Source organism: Gopherus flavomarginatus, chromosome 6, assembly GCF_025201925.1.
Source record: "Gopherus flavomarginatus isolate rGopFla2 chromosome 6, rGopFla2.mat.asm, whole genome shotgun sequence".
In the NCBI taxonomy this organism is placed as follows: Eukaryota; Metazoa; Chordata; order Testudines; family Testudinidae; genus Gopherus; species Gopherus flavomarginatus.
Genome location: NC_066622.1, coordinates 30,186,929 through 30,210,660, shown reverse-complemented (window position 1 = coordinate 30,210,660; position 23,732 = coordinate 30,186,929). Strand labels below are relative to the sequence as shown.

The following is a 23,732-nucleotide window of genomic DNA, read 5'->3' as shown; positions in this document are numbered from 1 at the left end:
TACCTTGAATTTGTTGAAATTTCTCAGAGTTCTCTGGGAATGCAGTGGGGTCTAGTGGTTAGAGCAGGGGGAACTGGGAGCCAGGACTCATAGGTTCTATGCCCAACTCTGGCAAGGAAGTTGTTTTGGTGCCCTGTGCTGGTGGAAGAGAATGGGAGCCAGGACTCCTGGTAGAAGTTGGGGGTGAGGGGTGTCAGACATTAAGGTCCATTAAACCTACTGCCATTTTGCTGAGGCTGTGGTGAGCCCCATAATGTTCATGTGGGACGAGCTCCCCCACCCTTGTTTGACACATCGGACGCAGCAGAAAGAGACGAGAGGCAGGTACAAAAGCTGAGTGTATTGAGTCCCCTGTGCAGTGGGGGGGTTGGGTCTCCCTGTTCTCAGCCCTGGCTTGCCCAGAAGTGGGCATCGGCATCCGACAGCTCCAGCAGATGGCGCTCCAAGAGCTCAGCATCCTCAGGGAATCGCTCGGAGAAGGAGCGGATCAGTCCAGCTGCAGTACCCTCGTACTGCACCAGCGTCACATCCTCGCCTGCGGAGGAGGGGGGAGACAGGGTCATGGCATTGCCCTCATCACAGCCCCCCACCTCACCGCCATCCCCCTCCTTTCTCTCTCTCACTCACACACACACACACACACACACACAGGTCATGTCTCATGTCCTTGCCTGCAGAGGGAGAGGGGATGAGACGGGGTCACCGTGTTGTCACCACACCCTGCTCCATCACAGCCCTCTGTATTGCACCCACCCCTTGCTCCTGTACCCTTCCACCTGCCCCTACACCTTGTTCCCCATGTCAATCACTCCTCATGGGCTCCAATCTTAGCCCACCACACTTTCTTGGCACCCTCTCCACCCCGCACCAAGGCCCCACAGGTCTGAACTCCCAGCTGGCTTAGGACTGGGGTAAACCAGAGCTCAGTTACCCTAGGGGGGCAGCTGGGTTGGGAGTTGTGGGGCAGAACTGTACCCGCCACGCGAGTGTCACCCCAGAGCAGAGTGCATGAGGGAATCGGGGGGACCCCATACACTCCAGGCAGTGTTACCCCGTAGTGAGGTAGATAGAAGGCTGGGCAGTGCCAGGGGATTCCATACCTTCCAGGCGGGTGTTGGCCTGCACAAACATCTTGCGTGCCTCCTTGCGTAGCAGCACAGTGTCACGCAGGCTCAGGAAACGCTCAGGCCCCTCATCTGTCACGGCTGAGAAACCCCCGTAGAGCGCTCGGCCCCCCGCCACATCCGCCGTCGACTTCAGCACCTGCAGCACAAAGGGGGCTGAGACCCAGCCAAGCCCCCCCTGGCAGAACCGCCCCATGCCCCCACAACACAGCCATGGCCCCACCACCCCCACTATGGTCCCCCTCACAAAAACAAGCACTGCCTCACGGAGCCTCATTGTTGAGTAGCACAGCACCCCCATTGGGGCCAGCACTGACTGTGAGAGGAGAGCGCCCGCTACTGAGCCCCCAGCTTTCTCGCTGCAGCCCTGCCCCGCCTCACCTGCAGCCTGCGCAGGAACCGCTCAATGGCCGGCTTCCCCACGGGCAGGATCTTGCTGCGGTCAAGAGTGATGAGTGCATCGGGTTTGCCATCAGCGCCTGTGGTGTGCTGCAGCGACACCAGCCCCTCGCCCGCCTCCAGCAGCACCCGCAGGATCACGAAGCGTGCCTGCATGTGAGCCTGGGGGAGAGCAGCAAGGTGCAGTGATGAGCCCAGGAGTCCTGGCTCCCAGCCCCCCTCCCTCTAATCCACTAGATCCCATTCCCCTCCCAGGGCTGGGATAGAACCCTGGCTCCCCCTACACACTACAGCCCTGCCACCCCCACCCCCTCAGAGAAGTTAAAGGCTGCCCTGCCTCCTTTCAAAGGGCCAGTGCCCTGTCCTCCTCTCCCCCAACTCACCTGGTGCCAGGTGCCGGTCTCAGGGGTGTAGAACTCCAGCCCTAGCAGCCCGGCCCGCACCATGTTCAGCCAGTTGATGTAGATCACGTCTTCCGCATCCTCGCCTTCCAGCTCAAAAATCCTGTGGGGGGCAGGAGGGAGTGAGGGAGGCCCACTGGGGAACCCCCAACCTCCCATTCCCCCACTGGGGGGATTGTTGCTGAATTCCTGGACCAACTGTCCCAAACTCTGCAGGGTACCCCCTCCTTCCCCCCAGCCATGACCCCTCAAAACTCCGCAAGGTTCCATCTGTGATCCACCCCCGATGAGCCCCCTGAAAATATACCAGATCCCACACCGTAGACATGGGAACAGGTGATGTGTCTGGATGTGGGGGGCCTGGATACAAAGGCCAGGGGGGGACGACACTTGCTGACAGTGGGGGGCAGCAACAAGTGCAAGGACACCCCCCCCGAGGTATCTGCAGGAGAGCAGCATTATCCTGAGCCGCATACCCGGCCATCCTCCAGCCTCCCCACACTGTCTCTCAGTCCCCAGTGACAGCCCCCACCCACCACCCTGTCCATACCCAGGTAATATAACCCTTCCCACGACAGCCACCCCCACCACCCAGGTGACCCTCCCCATCCGCCTGCTATCCCCAGCCCTGGCGATAGGCCTTGTCCCCCTCACCCAGGCCCCTCACCGGAGCACGTCCTTGTTGAAGCAGAGGTAGAGCCCCACGCACTCGGCCCGACACTCCTCGTAGCTCGATGCGATGGTGGAGAACTTGCTGTCCCACGTCTCGCCACCCTGGTACCAGCTCTGGATCTGTGGGAGGGGAAAAAGTTAGGGGGCAGAGCCGGCACCTGAGGGAACCCCATAGGCAATGTGAGGGGCAGGGCTGGGGGGCTGGGACTGATATCCAATGGGACCCTATAGGTAATGTGGGGAGGAGGGGTCTGGGGAAGACACGCATGGGGACATTATAGGGGTTGGGGAGCAGGGCTGGCAGGTGGGGGGCACCCCAAGGTGATCACAGATATTCAGTGTAAGCTGGCTTTGCCACTTCCCTTCCCCCATTAAGATCATTGCTCTCCCCACCCTCCTCCATTACCATCATTTCCCCTCCCAGCCCTCTTACCAGTTCCCCCGTCTCCGGGTTGATCACAGCCTCTCTGTCAAAGTTGCAGGTGCCCTTCTCCTCCTGTGGAACAGGGGAGATGTCAGCATCCACCCTCAGCCAGCACTGCCGCGCCGCAGCAGCCGAGCTAGTCCATGGGAAGAAGCATCATCCCAAACACTGTGTACAGGGCTCCCTGCCTGCAGCAGAGATGCAGCCTCCTCAGGGGTGGACCACAGGGGCTGTTTATACAGGGATCCTTTCCCCCTCCCCCCATCCCCTGCCAAGGGGGTGCTTACCTGCACAAAGAGCTTCCCACTGCCGTGCCCCAGCAGCTCGTGAAGCCCGACCTGCACCTCAAATGATGGCCCCTTCCACTTAATGTACAGGTCCTGCAAGAGACCCACAGCCTCAGCCAGCTATGGTGTGCGGTGCCCCTTCCTCCCAACCCACAACCCATGCTACCTCAGCCTTGGTCTTCTCCCAAACCCTCCCAGCTCTGCCAGTGCCCCTCAATCCTGACCCACTGCCCCCCTGCTATCCCAGCCCTGAGTTCCCCTGACCCCCACAGCCCTGCCAGTGCCCCTCAATCCTGACCCATTGCCCTCCTGCTATCCCAGCCCTGGGTTCCCCTGACCCCCACAGCCCTGCCAGTGCCCCTCAATCCTGACCCACTGCCCCCCTGCTATCCCAGCCCTGGGTTCCTCTGACCCCCACAGCTCTGCCAGTGCCCCTCAATCCTGACCCACTGCCCCCCTGCTATCCCAGCTACAGGCTCCTGACCAGCTCTCCCAGCGCCCCTCAGTCCCAACCCAGAACCGCTGCTATCCCAGCCTTGGGTTCCTCTGACCCCCACAGCTCCACCAATGCCCCTCAACCCTGACCCACAGCTCCAGGCTCCCGCACACCTTGTCCTCCTCAGTGAGGAAGGTCAGTTTGTCCTTCTGGGTGGCATAGCCCACTGACAGCATGTTGCCCAGGGACACATTCTTGAAACCTTCCGTCTGGCGGATGTCGTCATCTGGAGAGGTGGGGGAAGCAGACACTCGGCTCAGCCCCCCTCCATCTACCCCACACTGTGGCCCCAAACCTTCTCCCTGCAGCACAGCCCCTCTTAGCACTGCACTAGGGTCAGCAGCGACTAGGAGAGGGGAGAAGCAGCAATGAGTCCTGTGGCACCTTATAGACTAACAGACATATTGGAGCATGAGCTTTCGTGGGTGAATATCCACTTCGTCGGATGCACTAGGAGAGGGGAGAGTTACACTCCCAGCCAGGAGAGGATGAACTGCAGTGATCTGACCTCTCCAGGAGATGAACCTCCCTAGAAGCTGCTGTAGATTGTTCCAGGGAAAGCTGCCAGGGAAGATGTCATTATTTACAAACACTTTGGCTTGGAGAGCTTTAGAGGACTGTCACATGGAGGAAGGAGGACTTTTATACCAGCCAAAGGATGGTCTGCGACTCTCTGGGCATTTCTGGGACAAGTCGCAGTGAAACTGCAGCAAAATGTCGACTTGCTTTAATCAAATTTGTAAACCATTGCAGGAAGAGTTGGAGGATCAGGGACTATCTACGTTGCTGGCATTACAAGATAAGATAATCGCTGCAGCAAACGGGGAGCAAACAGAAACAACTGAAGAGGAGACAATTCAGACACAGAGTGCTGAAATATTTAAATGGCTTGAAATACAGTCTTAGGAAAGCATGAATGAAATTAACAAGTCAAACCCCTGTGGAAAATCTGCCACCCCCAGCCCAGAAAATAGAACCAAGTCTAAGGAAAGATTTTAAAAAAACAGGGCAGACTGGGAATGCCAACCAAGAGGACAGGCTAAGCCTAAACAGTCTGGCTTATCAAACTGAAAGTGGAATTCAAAAGGGGTACGCTGAGGAAGAGACAACGGAAGCTGTGATCAAGGCAGTTTGCCCAGGACTAAGCTTTAAGAGTTACTTGGAGGGAAAAACTAATCAGAGCCTGTCAAAACTGGTATATTAAGGTCCTATTACCAGGAAAAAGATGCAACTGAACTTCCCCGGCAGCTCTCAAGAGCAGCACAAGATGACACATCTCAGGATTTGCTACTCCCAGCCCTTGATCTGAGACAGAAAATATTGTCTGCCTCACAAGAAGCTGATTCTCACTGAAAATATGATGATGTGCTACAGACATGACTTTACTGGAAACCATGCTACCTGGTATTACTTGAAAAATCCAAAAGCAGGTAGATCAAGAACCACATGAAGAGATGGGACATTGGAGGAGCAGAGCACGTAATCAGTCTTGCAAGAAATTGGTTTTATGGGCCACAGATGAAGACAGACAGACATTGTCCCTAGAGTCTGTCCATGCGACAAGCAAAAGAACCCTCACTAGCCTACCAGAGCACCATTAACTCACAGTTACAACAGAACCACCTGGGCTTGTATCAAGAGACTTCTTGCATCTAGACAGAAGCAAAGAAGGATATGAATATATCTTAGTCATGAGGGATCACTTCACTACATATGTCCAAGCCTACCCTCCCACCACTGAGTCAGGAAACACCATGGCAGACTAGATCTTCGGTGACTTCGTTTTAAAATTTGGTTTTCCCAAAAGGATCCAAGAGGCAAAGTTTGAAAGTCATTTATTCCAAAGGCTACAGCACTACAGTAAAACAAACTTCTTACACAACTCCAAAGCATCCATGGGGCAAAGGACATGTGGAAAGGCTGAATCAGGCTCGGCTGGGTAGGTTGAAAACCTTGCCGGGAGAACAAAAGTCAAATTGGTAGGATTCCCTTAATAAGTGATTTTTGCCTATAACTGTACATGAAATGAGCTACTCCGTTCTCATCCTTCTGTTTATTATAGGGAAGTTCAGCATATTTGCCCATTGACATTGCACTTGGTTGACCAATAAACTCTCAGTCTGCACCTGGGAACTGTAAAGATTATGTTGAGAAATGGAAACAGCAGACAAAAGAAGCTTACAAGCCAGCATCAACATGTTCTCAAAAATCTGCTACTCACGAAAGGAATCACTGTGATTAGAAAGCGCACGGTGCTGCCCTCTTGCCAGGCATACCAGTACTCGTCCAGAGTCTCCCAAAGAGAAGGGGACCAGACAAATTAAGATTGTAGAGGGAAGATAAAAAATCATGTAGTACTTCACAGGGAAGGGGACAGTCTAGTCCAGAGGTAGTCAGTTATATTTTGGTCAAGGTCCAAATTTCTTGGTCAAGGTATAGTCAAGATCCAGACTCCAGGGAAAATAATAAAACCCAACAACAATAATAGTGATAATAAGTAACTAAAAAGATGTTGGGGTCCATTCAAAAGCATCTGGCGATCTGGACTGGGCCTGTGATCCACCTGTTGACTACCCCGGTCTAGTCTATGAAGCACAAGCAGAAGACAGGAAAGGAAGTGTTGGCAGTGAAGAACCCTATCTTCTACTTCCCTGTGACTTCCCCTTGGATGTAACACCACTACAGAAGACACACAGGACAAGGCAAACTAACACCGAGGGAAATTAAGATGAGGACAGGAATTCGGACTCCAGGGACTCTGAAAGTGAGAGTGAAGATGAACTACATTGCTGATGGTATCCGATGCTGCCCACGGCACAGAGACTCTGAATCCACAAATATTTCTTCCCCAGCTTTGAAATGAGGATCCCGTTGACCCTGTACGTTTGGAAACTGCTAGTTACAATGATGGGACACTTGCAACAGCCGCTGAACAATGGGATTATCAAAATGTGACCATGGAACCTGAAACCAGCAGTGCCCCGGAGGACAGATCGCTGACACACAAGGTCAGCTGACTAGGAAAAGAGCCTCGCAGATGCCGATATAGGAACAGCTAGGGCACCTACTTATCAATGTCTAAATCCAACTATTGGACCGGTGAATGCACCAGGAGGGTGTCCTCGTGTTTGTCACATGCCATACCCAGTACCTATTCCTTCACCTTATCCGGCATTCTATCCAAGACTGACGTAGGGGATATTGACTCACACTGTGGATGTTGATCTACAGCGTTTCATGGCTCTGGATAGTTTGTAATTCTGTTAATTTAGTGTGTTTGCCTATGTAGCTTGCCATATGCCCAGTGACTTGGAGTTACACGGTGATGCCACCGATCACACAGGAACTGTTATTCCATAAGATATGAACATCTTTGGGGGCTGAAGGAAGGACGACCAGCAAGTGTGAAAAATTGGGACAGGGAGTGGGGAGTAATAGGCGCCTATATAAGACAAAGCCCCAAATACCAGGACTGTCCCTATGAAATCAGGACATCTGGTCACCCTAATTGAAGGTGTTCAGAACTGACTATTCCGTTGGACAGCGGAACTAAAATTGCTGCAGAAACTTTCTGCTGAATGTGAAATAAATGGGAGAGAGCTGCAGAAGGTCTCACCGTCAATCCCAGAACTTGTGACTGACGAGAGGCTCAAATGACAATGACAGTGATGTGCTGGGACTATTGCTAATAACTCAAACGGATGGACTGGGTTCTATTTTGCTCGGGAAGACATTACATGAACTGGAGGGAGTGCAGTACTCCAAAGGGAATGACAGGGTTAGAGTTGCCTGTGCCATGTCCCTTTAAAGACTGAAGGTCTGCCAAGGGGGTCCAAAGAGGAAGCTCTGGTTACAGCAGCAGCAGCATCTGTGCTCTGAAAGTACTGAGCAGTAATGGGGCTTGTGCAACGTGTGTGGCTGTGTCTGGGTTTTGATACAAAGCTTAATAAAACTCCAGTTTTAAAGCTGTCCCTGGACTGGAGTGTAACAAAAGCACCTATTGTACCCTCTACCCTGCTCGCTGCAGCACAGTGCCCCCTAGTGCTGCATTGGGGTCAGAACTGATTGCAAGGGGAAAACACCCCCTACTGAATCCTCTCTGTGCACAGTGCCCCATAGGGCCTTGCTAGGGCATTGAGGCCAGCACTCACCATGAGGCGAGAGCATGTCAAGGGGACAGACCAGTGGGCCTTACATGTGGTCCGGTCTCCCACCCCAGTGACTGGGACGCAGATGCACGGGATTGTGGATAGTGCCAGGGTGGAAGAGGATTGTGGATAGCTCCTGGGAGGCATCTGGAATTCTGGGAAGGGATGCAGGAAGGGAGGATTGTGGGTAGCCCCCGGGGAAGTGCAGAGCACTGTGGGCAGGGCTGCAGGCACAGAGGATTGTGGGTAGTGCTCACAGTTGGGGATGTTGATGCCTGCCGGGATCCCACTGCCTGCGAATGTCAGCACGTCCAGTGAGGTGAAGTCCGGCGTGAGGAAGGTGTCCTTCTCGAAGGCACGGGGCCAGGGCAGCTCCAACAGCAGCTGCTCAGCCGACTCCACCAGCTGCGCAAACTTGGCGCTCATGGCCTTGTTCACGACAGCCACAAATCCTAGGAGGGGGAGAGCGGGTGCTGTGGACGGGGCTGGCTAGTACTGCCCCGCCCCTGCCAGCCAGCCACCCTCTGCCCACCACCACCATACCCCCCCCCAAGCCCTCTGCAGAACGCAACCCCACACAAAACACCTCAACAGTCACACAGAACTACACCCCTCCCCTACAACTCCCACAAAGCAATTACAATATATGACCACCATCTCCAAAACACAGCTAGAGTATACAATTGCAAGGGACACACAGCCACACCCCCCACTGAAAGAATGACACTACACGACCACACAACCAACTCCCCCCAGCAGTCAGCCACACCCTAACAGTTACAGTACAAAAGCATACCCAGAAAAACAAACCCACACACACAGCCAACCCATCCCCTCCCTCCCACTACTCCAACCCCACCTGGTCCCCCAGGGTCCTTTGAGGCTGGGATCTGAGGGCCTCATGTTTTACCTTCAAATTCCCCCCGGGAGCCATAGGGGTCTCGGTAGCTTTCAATAAAGCCGATGTAACTGGGGAAGGAGAGAGCACATTAAATGGCCTGGCCTGCCTGGACTGGGGGGGCTCTAAGAGACAAGCCTCTTGGTTCACTGATCCCAGGAGGCGAATGTCCCTATCAACAAACTCCCTTCTCTCCCAGCCCCTGCCCTCCTCCCCCCGGGCTGGCACCTGACTTCTCTCAAAACCCCTGGCTGCCAACCCTCCCTGCTCTAACCCACCAAACCCCACTTCCTTGCCACACCTGGGGACAGCTGGTTCCCCGCCCCTACCTTTCGACAATAGGCCCCTTGTCACGGATCCAGCAGCGGGAACCTTCCTTGTGGGCCGCAATGGAGCCCTGGGTGAAGCTACGGATGTAATGCTCCAGCATGTGCTCCTGGTTGGTGTTGGCAGCATGAGTCTGGGAGAGAAGAGGGGCAGACACCTAGATCATCAACGACTATTTATCTGGCTTCAGCCCTTCGTCTCCCCACCCCCCAATAAATTCCTCTGCCCCCATCACCATCTCAACCCCAGAAAGTGAGAACCCAGGAGTCCAGGTTCTCAGTCCTTTGTCCCTAAGACTATCTTCTCTCTCTGGATATAAAACTAAGGTTTCCACTTGGTGGCAGAGTTAGGGTTTAAAACATAAGCCATTGGGAGAGACCTCCTTCCCCCCCACAACAGAGCCCTTCACAGCTCAGTGCACACACAGGGGGCGGCAGGGGGACACATGCCTTGGTGCGCTGTAGGTTCTCCACCACTCTCTCCAGCAGGGGTGTGTAGTCCCCACGGGTCACACGGAACGTGCAGCCCTCAAACTCAAAGCTGCGTAGCTTGGGGGCCAGTTCCTGGTCGACGGGTGCATCTGGGGAGAGACCCAGAGAGACAGATAATTCAATGGGAGAAGGGAAAGAGTGGGGAGCACAGGCTGGGAGCTAAGCATGGGGGTGGGATCCAGGCAGCAGTGAGGGGAGACTACAGGCTGGGGGATTGGGGAGAGATCCAGGCAGAGTGGGGAGCACAGGTCAGAGGAACTCAGGGAGGTGGGCACTGGGGGGAGCACAGATCAGGGGGATCCAAGCAGTGAGGGGCAGAGAAGGGGGAGTCTTACCAGTGCCCAGCACTGATGCCAGCCGCACCTCATAGCATGTCTGCCCTGCCTTGTCCTTCTCCTTGAAGAGCCGTGTGTTGTAGGCACTGATGTTCTGAGAGAGAAGCGGAGATGGTGTTGGAGGGGGTAGGAGATTTACCCCATCTGACCCCCCACTTCAGTGACACCCTACAACCCCATGTAGAGGCACTGGAATCAGTGTGGGGGATGGGAAACCTGGAGGGCGCAGACCCCAGGTCATCTGATGCTGGGCACTGCCCTATGGGCACAAGGGCCGTAGCAATGCAGAGGCAGCAGACACACCCCACGGAGGTGGTCAGGCTTGGGGCTGCCCTGTGCGGGGCTGTCCGGGGGGACCCGGTGAGATGTCCCATGTCAGCGCGCCAGCAAGTACCTGAGAATCGAGAAATTTCTGGGCTAGCTGGGCATCCTCCAAACAGCAGTTCCCAGAGAAATAGGTGGTGATGCCCTGAGGGGGAGGGCATGGTGTTACAGAGAGACTGCTAATCCCCCCTCCCCGCCACCGAGACCATTCACTCACCCCCTCTCCGCTGCCAGCCACGCCCACTGACCCCCATCTCCCTGCCATCAGCCACGCCCACTGAGACACCCCCCATCCCCCTGCCACCAGCCATGCCCACTGACCCCTCCATCACCCTGGTGTCAGCCATGCCCACTGAGACCCCCCTGTCTCCCTACTGTTAACCACGTCCACGGAGACATAGCCCCCTGCCACCAGTCAAGCCCACTGATCCCGTCTCCCTGCCATCAGCCACGCCCACTGACCGGCCATCTCCCTGCCACCAGTCATGCCCATTGACCCCGTCTCCCTACCACCAGCCACACCCCCTAACCCCTTATCTCCTCCGGCAGCCAGGGCAGATAGAAATTCATTTTTTAAATAATTTTTTAATTTATATCCAATTTTTGATCATGATATCCATTTTTCTTTCCAAAGAAAATAAGAACATAACAATAGCCCTCCTGGGTCAGACCAAAGGTCCATCTAGCCCAGTATCCTGTCTGCCGACAGTGGCCAATGCCAGGTGCCCCAGAGGGAATGAACAGAACAGGTTATCATCAAGTGATAACCTGTTGCCCATTCCCAGCTTCTGGCAAAAAGAGTCTAGGGATACCATCCCTGCCCATCCTGGCTAACAGCCATTGATGGACCTTATCCTCCATGAACTTATCTAGTTCTTTTTTTAAACCCTGTTATAGTCTTGGCCTTCACAACATCCTCTGCAAAGAGTTCCACAGTTTGACTGTGCATTGTGTGAAAAAATACTTCCTTTTGTTTGTTTTAAACCTGCTGCCTATTCATTTCATTTAGCGACCTCTAGTTTGTGTTATGAGAAGTAGTAAACAACACTTACTTCGGGCTTGGCTACACTCGAAACTCCAAAGCGCTGCCATGGCAGCGCTTTGAAGTGTGTGTGTGGCCGCAGCGCCAGCGCTGAGAGAGCTCTCCCAGCGCTGCACGTACTCCACCTCCCCATGGGGATTAGCTTGCAGCGCTGGGAGCCGCACTCCCAGCGCTGGGGTAGTGTTTACACTGGCGCTTTACAGCGCTGTATCTTGCAGCGCTCAGGAGGGTGTTTTTTTCCACACCCCGAGCGAGAAAGTTGCAGTGCTGTAAAGCGCCAGTGTAGCCAAGGCCTTTCTCCCAGTCATGATTTTATAGCCCTCTATCATAGCACCCTTAGTCGTCTCTTTTCCAAGCTGAAAAGTCCCAGGCTTATTAATCTCTCCTCACAGTGAAGCTGTTCCGTACCTCTAATAATTTTTGTTGCCCTTTTCTGAAACGTTTCCAATTCCAATATATCTTTTCTGAGATGGGGCAACCACATCTGCACACAGTATTTAAGATGTGGGCGTACTATGGATTTATATAGAGGCAATATAATATTTTCTGTCTTATTTTCTATCACTTTCTTAATTATTCCCAACATTGTTTGCTTTTTTGATTGCTGCTGCACAGTGAGTGGATGTTTTCAGAGAACTATCCACAATGACTCCAAGATCTCTTTCTTGAGTGGTAACAGCTAATTTATACTCCATTATTTTATATAATTGGGATAATGTTTTCCAATGTGCATTACTTTGCATTTATCAACATTGAATTGCATCTGCCATTTTGTTGCCCAGTCACCCAGTTTTGTGAGATCCTTCTGTAGCTCTTCACCGTCTGCTTGAGACTTAACTATCTTGAGTAGTTTTGTATCATCTGCAAATTTTGCTACCTCACTATTTAATCCTTTTTCCAGATCATTTATGAATATGTTGAATAGTACTGGTCCCAATACAGCCCCCAGGGGACACCACTATTTACCTCTCCCCAGTCTGAAAACTGATCATTTATTCCTACCCTTTGTTTCCTATCTTTTAACCAGTTACCAATCCATGAGAGGACCTTCCCTCTTATCCCATGACAACTTACTTTGCTTAAGAGCCTTTGGTAAGGAACTTCGTCAAAGACTTTTTGAAAATCTAAGTACACTGTATCCACTGGATCCCCCTTGTCCATGTGCTCATTGACCCCCTCAAAGAATTCTATTAGATTGGTGAGGCACGATTTCCTTTTACAAAAACCATGCTGACTCTTCCCCAACAAATTATGCTCATCTATGTGTCTGACAATTTTGTTCTTCACTATAGTTTCAACTAGGGCTGTCAAGTGATTAAAAAATTAACTGCAATTAATCGTGCTGTTAAACAATAATAGAATACCATTAATGTAAATATTTTTGGACTTTTCTACATTTTAAAATATATTGATTTCAATTACAACACAAAATACAAAGTTTACAGTGCCCACTTAATTTTTTATTACAAATATTTGCACTGTAAAAACACAAAAGAAATAGTATTTTTCAATGCACTTAATACAAGAACTGTAGTGTAATCTCTATCATGAAAGTTGAACTGACAAATGTAGAGTTATGTACAAAAAACCTGCATTCAAAAATAAAACCAATGGAAAACTTTCAAGCCTACAAGTTCAATCAGTCCTACTTCTCGTTCAATCATTTGAAAAAATTCGTTTACATTTGCAGAAGATAATGCTGCCAGCTTCTTGTTTACAATGTCACCTGAAAGTGAGAACAGGCGTTCATATGGCACTGTTGTAGTTGGCGTTGCAAGATATTTACATGCCAGATGTGCTAAAGATTCATATGTCCCTTGATGCTTCAACCATCATTCCATGCTGATGACGAGTTCTGCTCGATAATGATCCAAAGCAATATGGATTGATGCAAGTTCATTTTCACCATCTGAGTCAGATGTCACCAGCAGAAGGTTGATTTTCTTTTTTGGTGGTTCGGGTTCTATAGTTTCCACATCAGAGTGTTGCTCTTTTAAGACTTCTGAAAGCATGCTCCACACCCTGTCCCTCTCAGATTTTGGAAGGCACTTTAGTTTCTTAAATCTTGGGTCAAGTGCTATAGCTATCTTTAGAAATTTCACATTGGTATCTTTTTCCATTTTGTCAAAGTGTTCTTAAAACAAACAACATGTGCTGGGTCATCATCCAAGACTGCTATAACATGAAATATATGGCAGAATGCGGTTCAAACAGAGCAGGCGACATACAATTCTCCCCCAAGGAGTTCAGTCACAAATTTAATTAACGCATTATTTTTTAATAAGCGTCATCACATGGAAGCATGTCCTCTGGAACGACGGCTGAAGCATGAAGAGGTATATGAATCTTTAGCGCACCTGGCACGCAAGTACTTTGTGACATCATCTACAACAGTGCCATGTGAACCCCTGTTCTCACTTTCAGGTGACATTGTAATTAAGAAGTGGGCAGCATTATCTCCCATAAATGTAAACACACTTGTTTCTCTTACCGACTGGCTGAACAAGAAGTAGGACTGAGTGGACTTGTAGGCTCTAAAGCAGTGATAAGCAAACTACAGCCTGGGGGCCGGAGCCATTTTAAGGCGGCCCGTGAGCTGCATCAGTGGCTCGGCCCCGTTCCAGCTGGGGTGCTCGGTCATGGCCTCACCATGCAGCTTGGTCTTGCTCCGGTCGGGGCCACACCACGCTGCTCCCAGAAGCTGCAGCATGGCCCTGCTCCAGCTCCGCACAGGAGCTGGAGAAGGGACTTGCCACTACTTCTGGGAGCCACTTGTGGTAAGCACCACTTGGAGCCTGCACTCCCTGAGCATCTCCCCACGCCCCAACCCCCTGCCCCAGCCCTGGTCCCCTTTCCACTCTCCAAACCCCTTGATCCCAGCTCGGAGCACTCTCCTGCACCCCAAACCTCTCATCCAGCCCCACCCCAGAGCCAGCACCCCCAATTTTATGAGCAGTCCTGGCCCGCCATACAACTTCTATTCCCCAATGTGGCCCTTGTGCCACAAAGTTTGCCTACCCGGTTCTAAAGTTTTAAACATTGTTTTGGTTTTGAGTGGAGTTATGTCACAAAAAACCCTACATTTGTAAGTTGCACTTTCATGATAAAGAGATTGCACTCACTACTTGTATGAGATGAATTGAAAAAATACTATTTCTTTTATCATTTTTACAGTGCAAAAATTTGTAATAAAAAATAATATAAAGTGAGCACTGTACACTCTGTATTCTGCGTTGTAATTTAAATTGATATATTTGAAAATGTAGAAAAGCATCCAAAAATATTTAAATACATTCCAATTGGTATTTCTGCTGTTTAACAGGGCGAGTAACGGCGAGTAATTTTTTTGAATTAATCGCGTAAGTTAACTGATCATATTAGCTATCCCCCAGTCATTTGATTTAAATGATACAAAGTACAGTTAATAGTTCTGCTATTTCACATTTGGGTTCCTTCAGAACTCTTGGTTGAATACCAGCTGGTCCTGGTGACTTATTACTGTTCAGCTTATCAATTTGTTCCAAAACCTCCTCTAAGGACACCTCAATCTGTGACAGTTCCTCGGCTTTGTCACCTAAAAAGAATGGCTCAGGTTCGGGAATTTCCCTCACATTCTCAGCCGTGAAGACCAATGCAAAGAATTCATTTAGTTTCTCTGCAATGACCTTATTATCCTTGAGTGCTCCTTTAGCAGCTCGATTGTCCAGTGGCCCCACTGGTTGTTTAGCAGGCTTTTTGCTTCTGATGTACTTAAAAAAAAACCATGCTATTAACTTTTTGATTCTTTGGCTAACTGTTCTTCAATGTGTTTCAAATTCAGTTTGAACTCCTGACAGGCTCTGGCAAGGCCAAAACTTACTGCAAACCATTAGAAACACTGAAAGAAATACACAATAATAGGATATGCTGCATGGATGAGCCTTCCTCAGATCTTTAAGGGGGGACGTGCACGGCTTGTGTAATTATATGAGCAATTGGGGCTAAACCATCTTCAACGGCTGAGGATGAGTCAAGCTTTATACATGTCACAACGGTCTGCGTGTCCTGAGGCTGGAGCAGAGAGAGACCTGGGCACACCATTAGTTTGACAATGAGCAAACTCTGCTATCTGCATTACCTCAAACCACAGCTCTTTCAGTTTCTATTCTGCACAAAAGCTTCCACCTTAATTTAGTGCTCTAGTTCAGCGTTTTTCAAAGTTCGAGCTGGGTCACAGAATGGAAGGCACTGGGTCGTTCTGGTCAGCACTGCCGACCAGGACATTAAAAGTCCTGCCAGCGGTGCTGCCCAGCTAAGACAGGCTAGTGTAGGGGTTCTCAAACTGGGGGTCAGCACCCCTCAGGGGATCAGGAGGTTAGTATATGGGGGGTCGCAAGCTGTCAACCTCCACCCCAAACCCTACTTTACCTCCAGCATTTATAATGCTGTTAAATATATAAAAACATGTTTTTAATTTATAAGGGGGGGGGCACACTCAGAGGCTTGCTATGTGAAAGGGGTCACCAGTACAAAAGCTTCAGACCCACTGGGCTAGTGCTTACCCGTTCTGACACTGCGCTGTGCCCCAGAAGTGGCAAGCAGGGGGTCCGGCTTCTAGGCAGGGGGGCTCCGGGGCTCCATGCACTGCCCCTGCCCTGAGCACCGGCTCCACACTTCCACTGGCCAGTTCCCAGCCAATGGGAGCTGGGGGAGGGGTGGTGCCTGTAGGCAAGAGCTGCGCAGAGCCACTTGCGTACCTCTGCCTAAGAGCTGGACTTGCTGCTGGCCGCTTCAGGTGCAGCATGGTCCGCAGTGTGAAGACTGGCGGGAAGCCTGCCTCTCCACCCCAGCTGCGTTGCTGATCGGGAGCCACCAGAGGTAAATCTGTGGCCCAATCCCCTGCCCCAGCCCTGAGCCCCCCACCCAACCTGGAACCCCTTCCTGCACCCTAAACCCCTAATCCCTGGCCCCACCCTACAGCCTGCACCCCCAGTCCAGATCCATGACACCCCCGCATCCCAACCCCTGCCCTGAGCTCCCCCAAACCCAGAGCTCTTCCAGCACCCCAAACTCCTCATCCACAGCCCCAGCCCAGAGCCTGCATCCCCAGCCCAGATCCCTAACTCTCTCCTGCACCCCAAGCCCTGCTCCAGCCCACAGCCCCTTCCCACACCCTGAACCCCTCATTCCCAGCCCCACCTCACAGCCCTCACCTACACACCCCAACCCTCTGTCCCAGCCCTGAACCCCTCCCACACCCCAAAGCCCTCATCCCCAGCTCCACTGGGTCACAGGCATCAACAATTTTCTTTAATTGGGTCCCCAGAAAAAAGTTTGAAAACCACTGCTCTAGTTCAACCAGGAATTAATTCAGGCCAGTCCTGTGGCCTATGTTATACAGGAGATCAGACTAGATGACTGCAGTGGTTCCTTGTAGCCTTAGAATTCATGAATCTATAAATCAACCTGTTTGGTGATACTGGTGGTAGAATCTCTGTGCCTAATCGGGTAAAGAATGTCAGTGAATCCAAACGGCAAAAATTAAGATGTTTGTACACTAATATGAGGAGCCTAGGGAACAAAATGGAGGAACTAGAGCTACTGGTGCAGAAAGTGAAACCGGATATTATAAGGATAACAGAAACATGGTGGAATAGTAGTCATGACTGAAGTACAGGTATTGAAGGCTACCTGCTGTTTAGGAAAGACAGAAATAAAGGCAAAGGTGGTGGAGTAGCATTGTGTATCAATGATGACGTTAACTGTAAAGAAATAAGTGATGGAAGAGTCAGAGAGACAGAGACAGAGTCTGTCTGGGCAAAAATCACATTGGGAAAGAAAGCTACTACAGCCTCCCCTGAGATAGTGCTTGGGGTGTGCTACAGACCGACGGGATCTGATTTGGATATGGATAGAGACCTCTTCAATGTTTTTAATGAAGTAAACACTAATGGGAATTGTGTGATCATGGGAGACTAACTTCCCAGATATAGACTGGAGGACAAGTGCTAGTAACAACAATAGGGCTCAGATTTTTCTGGATGCAATAGCTGATGGATTTCTTCTCCAGGTAGTTGAAGAACCAACAAGAGGGGATGCCATTTTAGATTTGGTTTTGGTGAGTAGGGGGGACATCATAGAAGAAATGGTTGTAGGGGACAACCTTGGTTCGAGTGATCGTGAGCTAATTCAGTTCAAACTAGATCGAAGGATAAACAAAAATAGAACAGGGACTAGGGTTTTGATTTCAAAAGGGCTAACTTTAAAGAATTAAGGAAATTAGTTAGGGAAGCGGATTGGACTGAAGAACTTGTGGATCTAAAGGCGGAGGAGGCCTGGAATTACTTCAAGTCAAAGTTGCAGAAACTATCAGAAGCCTGCATCCCAAGAAAGGGGGAAAAAATCATAGGCAGGAATTGCAGACCAAGCTGGACGAGCAAGCATCTCAGAGAGGTGATTAAGAAAAAGCAGAAAGCCTACAAGGAGTGGAAGATGGGAGTGATCAGCAAGGAAAGCTACCTTATTGAGGTCAGAACATGTGAGGATAAAGTGAGAAAGGCCAAAAGCCATGTAGAGTTGGACCTTGCAAAGGGAATTAAAACCAATAGCAAAAGGTTCTATAGTCATATAAATAAGAAGAAAACAAAGAAAGAAGAAGTGGAACCGCTAAACACTGAGGATGGAGTGGAGGTTAAGGATAATCTAGGCATGGCCCAATATCTAAAATACTTTGCCTCAGTCTTTAATGAGGCTAATAAGGAGCTGAAGGATAATGGCAGGATGACTAATGGGAATGAGGCTATGGAGGTAGATATTACCACATCTGAGGTAGAAGGCAAACTCGAACAGCTTAATGGGACAAAATCGGAGGGCCCAGATAATCTTCATCCAAGAATATTAAAGGAACTGGCACATGAAATTGCAAGCCTATTAGCAAGAATTTTTAATGAATCAGTAAACTCAGGGGTTGTACCGTATAACTGGAGAATTGCTAACATAGTTCCTATTTTTAAGAAAGGGAAAAAAGGTGATCCGAGTAACTATAGGCCTGTTAGTTTGACATATGTAGTATGTAAGGTCTTGGAAAAAAATTTCAAGGAGGAAGTAGCTAAGGACATTGAGGTCAATTGTAATTGAGACAAAATACAACATGGTTTTACAAAAGGTAGATCGTGCCAAACCAACCTGATCTCCTTCTTTGAGCAGGTAACAGATTTTTTAGACAAAGGAAACGTAGTGGGTCTAATTTACCTCGATTTCAGTAAGGCATTTGACACGGTTCCACATGGGGAATTATTAGTTACATTGGAAAAGATGGGGATCAATAAGAATATTGAAATGTGGATAAGGAACTGGTTAAAGGGGATACTACAACGGGTCGTACTAAAAGGTGAACTATCAGGCTGGAAGGAGGTTACTAGTGGAGTTCCTCAGGGATCAGTTTTGGGACCAATCTTATTTAACCTTTTTATTACTGGCTTTGGCACAAAAAGCGGGAATGTCCTAATAAAGTTTGCGGATGACACAAAGCTGAGAGGTATTGCTAACACAGAGAAGGACTGGAATATCATACAGGAAGATCTGGATGACCTTGTAAACTGAAGTAATAGTAATAGGATGAAATTTAATTGTGAAAAGTGCAAGGTCATGCATTTAGGGATTAATAATAAGAATTTTAGTTATAAATTGGGGACACATCAGTTGGAAGTAACAGAAGAGGAGGACGACCTCGGAGTATTAGTTGATCACAGGATGACTATGAGCCGCCAATGTGATATGGCCATTAAAAAAGTTAATGCGGTTTTAGAATGCATCAGGCGAGGTATTTCCAGCAAAGATAAGGAGGTGTTAGTACCGTTATGCAAGGCACTGGTGAGACCTCATCTGGAATACTGTGTGCAGTCTGGTCTCCCATGTTTAAGAAGGATGAATTCAAACTGGAACAGGCATAGAGAAGGGCTATTAGGATGATCCGAGGAATGGAAAACCTGCCTTATGAAAGGAGACTCAAAGAGCTTGGCTTGTTTAGCCTAACCAAAATAAGGTTGAGGGAGGATATGATTGCTCTTTATAAATATATCAGAGGGATAAATATTAGGGAGGGAGAGGAATTATTTAAGCTTAGTACCAATGTGGACACAAGAACAAATGGATATAAACTGGACACTAGGAAGTTTAGACTTAAAATTAGACAAAGGTTTCTAACCATTAGAGGAGTGAAGTTCTGGAACAGCCTTCCAAGGGGAGTAGTGGGGGCAAAAGACATCTGGCTTCAAGACTAAGCTTGATAAGTTTATGGAGGGGATGGTATGATGGGATAGCCTAATTTTGGCAATTAATTTGGCAACTGATCTTTGATTATCAGCAGGTAAATATGCCCAGTGGTCTGTGATGGGATGTTAGATGGGGTGGGATCTGAGTTACTATAGATAATTCTTTCCTGGGTGCTGGCTGTGAGTCTTGCCCACATGCTCAGGGTTTAATTGATCACCATATTTGGGGTCGAGAAGGAATTTTCCTCCAGAGCAGATTGGCAGAGGCCCTGGAGGTTTTTCGCCTTTCTCTACAGCGTGGGGCACGGGTCACTTGCTGGAGGATTCTCTGCAGCTTGAGGTCTTCAAACCACAATTTGAGGACTTCAATAACTCAGACATAGGTTAGGTGGTTGTTACAAGAGTGGGTGGGTGATATTCTGTGGCCTGCATTGTGCAAGAGGTCAGACTAGATGATCATAATGGTCCCTTCTGACCTTAAAGTCTATGAATGATTTATAATAACCAATGAGAATAAACCTCTCTTTAGGAAAACAACTAAAAAGTACAAAGGCAAAACAAGATGACAATAGATTATTTAAATCAAGGTTTCCTACTGGCTGATTTAAATCATTATTCAAGTCAGTGGTTTAATCACGGATTTAAATCAATCTATCCTGGTTGCTCCCAACCCTCACCCCTCCTCCAGACCAGAATAATCATGTGTGTGTGTGTATGTATGGAGCATTACCTTCTCTCTAAGCCCCAACTGTCTCTGCTGTGGGTCCAGCGAGAACATCAGCTCCCCACACCTATCCCACAGTGCCTTCATCTCCTCCGGCTGCTCTTGGAATGCCTGGCTCTGCCAGATCAGCTGCTGGAGCTTGTCCTAGGGGGAAAGTGGGTACATGGACTGAGCTGTGATGGAGGGGGGAATAAGAGGGCTGGAGCCATGGGGTGAGGGAGGGCCAAACAGCCTTCCTCCATGGAACATTCAACTCAATCAGGGACCTGCCCTATAGCCAATGAGAGGGAAGGCATCTGGCACAGAGCTCTTGGCAAGAGGATGATGCTGTGACTAGGGAGCAGTGTCTCCCCATGGAAACTCCAAAACATGTTCCATCCCCATGACTCTGGCATGTGGTCCCTCCCTCCACCCCTTGCGTCCACAGACTCACCTTGGGCAAGTTGGGCACAAACTTGGTGTCCCCAAAAGATTTGTAGTTCCCCATGTTGGAGAAGATGCCAGCAGCATAAACGAGGACCGCCTAGGTGGGAAGAGGAATGATCAGGGTCCAGCCAGGCACTCCAGTGCCAGGGAGAACCCAGGAGTCCTGGCTCCCACCCTCCCTTCCCCACACTCTAACCTACTAACACACAATCCCTTCCCAGAGCCAAAGAAACCCAGGAGACCAACCTCCCAGCCCCTCCCCAGTGCTCTAACCCACTAGACCCCACTTCTCTTCTAGAGCTGGAGACAGAACCCAGCTATCTGGGTATGGTGGTACCTGGTACTCCTGGTCAGTGAGGCCAGTGGAGCGTGCCAATTCCCCCAGCTGGTCAGGGTCCTGGGCGCGGAAGAGGCGGGAGAGCAGCACATAGATGGCTGGTGCCTCAGGTGAAGTCTGGAGCAGCACAACCAGCCCCCCATACCAACAAGCACGTGACAGGTAGTGGGCGTAGAGCCGCTCGCTCCGCAGCAGCAGCCGGAAGGCCTCGCTGCAGTCCAGGAGCACCAGCCCCACATCATTGGGCAGCACGTACTGCGAGTCCACCATCTTGCTGGCCAGCCTGTGGAGAGAGCATGGGTGCCCCTCAGTCCCAACCCACAGCCCGTGTTCTAACCACAAGACCTCACTCCCCTCCCACTTCCATATTCATCCCTAGGCTGATTATTCCCCCGCATCCCATAACAGCTACAGCAGAAGGTCAGCAAGGACAGGCAAGGCTATTGCCCCACAGCTGAGCCAAAGTGGCATGTGAACAACCAGGGACACAGCCACATGCACAACCACATACTCATCACAACCACACACTCATGCAATGGCCTATCTGACTGACCAACGCAACCACACAATTGCCCTCCCAAGCACAACTGTACAGTGACACATCCACCCCAAGATGCAGCACCCGAGGAGGCTAGGTAAGGGATCCTGTATAAACTGCCCCCATGCCTCACCCTAGAGGCAGCTGCATCTAAGCATCACTCCGCCACCCGATGACAGTGCCGTCATTGCACGGGGCACCCTTATACTGCAGCAACATCTGCACCCACAAGTGCCTGCACACCCTAGTGCACGTCCTCCCACTCCCCCTGTGCCCAGCCCCCAGCTCACACCTGGTGCCTCCGCAGTCTGGGCAAGGCCTATGCCCCCTGCACCGCGGGGGGGCCTTCACCACCCCCCAGAACTCCCACTGCTCTGAGGATTCCCCCCGAGACTCCCATGCACGCCCCTCCCCCGGGCAGGGTGCGCGAGACCCGCCCTGCACCCAACTCACGCTACGGCACGCGCCCAGAGCCCCCACCTGCCGCCACTTCCGGCTTGCAGACCCACCCCCAGCGGCTTTCCATTCATAACCTCGGCCCTCACCCACCCACCAATCCGTGCGCTCTGCGGGGAGACGGACACTCTTTCCAGCCAATCGAGCTTCGGGATGGGGGAGGACTTCGCTTTCCGAGCTCCTCCGCTGCCACACGCGTTACGGTAAAGCGCTGGTCGGTGATCTGCCGCCTCAGGTGCTGTTGTCATGTAACTAACGGGAGGGGAAAGGTCTCAAATCCCATTGCCCACCCCCGAACCTGCCAGTCCACCTGCCCTAGGGCTGGATCGGGGTTGGTTCCCTGAGAGGGGAAAGGCCCCGGCTCCCATTCCCGGACAAACCGGATTGGACCCTGCTTTATTTTCCCAGAAGGTCAGGGCTGCCCCCGGGGGGGGCAAGTGGGGCAATTTGGGAGCCCCACGAGAATATAGTATTGCAACTTTTTTTTTATGGAAGTGGCCCCCGAAATTGCTTTGCCTCAGGCTCCCTGAATCCTCTGGGCAGCCCTGCAGAAGATCAGAAGGGGGTCAGCCTGATGTTTAAGTGCAAGTGACTTTTCCAATTTTCCAGAAAGCTAGCAACCAAACCATGCAGCGAGAGTCTATGGACGGCCTGTGTCTGCTGGCAGTTTTACAGGATTATGATTATTTATTATGAGTGTTACCACAACCACAATGCCTAGGAGCCCGGTTCTCAGACAGGACCCCATTGTGCTAGGCATTGTACAAATGCAGAACACACAGACCTGGCTCCGGAGAGTGGCCCTACAATCTAAGTACAAGCCAGGAGACAACAGAGGGATAGAGAGACAGAGATGGGGGAGCACAAGGTAACAGTGAGACAATAGTGGTCAGCATGAGAGGCTGTCTGGTCTCAGCACACCAGCAGCCTCACCCCTGTCAAGTTGTTTCTAGGTGTCACCGCTAGTGCAGCTACCTCTGGTTGGGGAGTCATCCAAGCCACTCCTCTTCTTGTCTTCGCTGGTTCATTAGTTTCCTCTTCTTTCTAGTTTATATTGCTTGATAACTGAATCCAAGGTCCAGTGTAATCCCATCACATCTTTGGTCCCAGAAAGGGCTCTATATGGCATGTGCATCTGGCTGCAGGTTCACGTTGGCAATGTCAGCAACAACTTTGGATAACAGGAGCTGCTGCCGCTGCAACTCCTGAACTGTCCCAGCCCAAGCCCAAAGCAAAGGAAAGTGGCTCTTAGCTCCATTTCTGGTCATCCAGCCCCAGTGATGGAGCTCTCAGGACTTGATGCTCTGGGGACTTATGTGAAGCTGGTCCAGTGTACTCATCAAAACACAACACAAATTCCTGCAGGCATGTCTGCCACTGTTCTGTTCACCTGCTCCATCAGTGCCTGTACCAAGAGCAATATCAACCAGGCCTTTTCCTCTCCAAAAATTCATTTTCAGCATAATGCTGCTACCAATACCAAGATAGAGCTTAGCTTCTACTCCTTGGGATATCATGCACTGTATCATATCCCCTTTATATATAATATAAGTTTGAGTTATAAAATAATCCATAGCTCTTATATAGCACTTTCAGTCAGTGGATCTCAAAGCACTGTACAAAAGAGGTCA

General features: G+C 50.5%; 1 protein-coding gene across 3 annotated transcripts; it reads right to left on the bottom strand.

Moving 5' to 3' along the window:
- Positions 1–320: 320 nt before the first annotated feature.
- Positions 321–22,164, bottom strand: DPP3 (dipeptidyl peptidase 3). 3 transcript variants are annotated; one of them, XM_050960464.1, is made up of 18 exons: positions 22,126–22,164; positions 21,108–21,390; positions 20,778–20,867; positions 20,351–20,488; positions 10,397–10,471; positions 10,003–10,096; positions 9,626–9,756; positions 9,179–9,309; positions 8,862–8,920; positions 8,209–8,403; positions 3,917–4,029; positions 3,308–3,400; positions 3,030–3,092; positions 2,592–2,716; positions 1,907–2,027; positions 1,506–1,685; positions 1,101–1,263; positions 321–535 (listed from the first exon to the last, which is right to left on the bottom strand). In XM_050960464.1, the coding sequence occupies exons 2-18, from the start codon at positions 21,375–21,377 to the stop codon at positions 384–386; spliced, it is 2,193 nt and encodes a 730-aa protein (XP_050816421.1). In that variant the 5' UTR covers positions 21,378–21,390; positions 22,126–22,164; the 3' UTR covers positions 321–383. The 3 variants fall into 3 exon arrangements, with proteins under 3 accessions (XP_050816421.1, XP_050816419.1, XP_050816418.1); XM_050960462.1 differs by having other exon boundaries at positions 22,099–22,139; XM_050960461.1 differs by lacking the exon at positions 22,126–22,164 and adding an exon at positions 21,938–22,049.
- Positions 22,165–23,732: the final 1,568 nt, after the last annotated feature.

Coding starts and splice junctions, on each gene's coding strand:
- DPP3 (XM_050960464.1), bottom strand. CDS start 21,377: ATGGTGGACTCGCAGTACGTGCTGCCCAATGATGTGGGGCTGGTGCTC. Junction 8,921..9,178: donor AAGGGGCCTATTGTCGAAAG/GTAGGGGCGGGG, acceptor CTCCTTCCCCAG/TTACATCGGCTTTATTGAAA. Junction 2,717..3,029: donor ACCCGGAGACGGGGGAACTG/GTAAGAGGGCTG, acceptor CCCCTCCCACAG/ATCCAGAGCTGGTACCAGGG.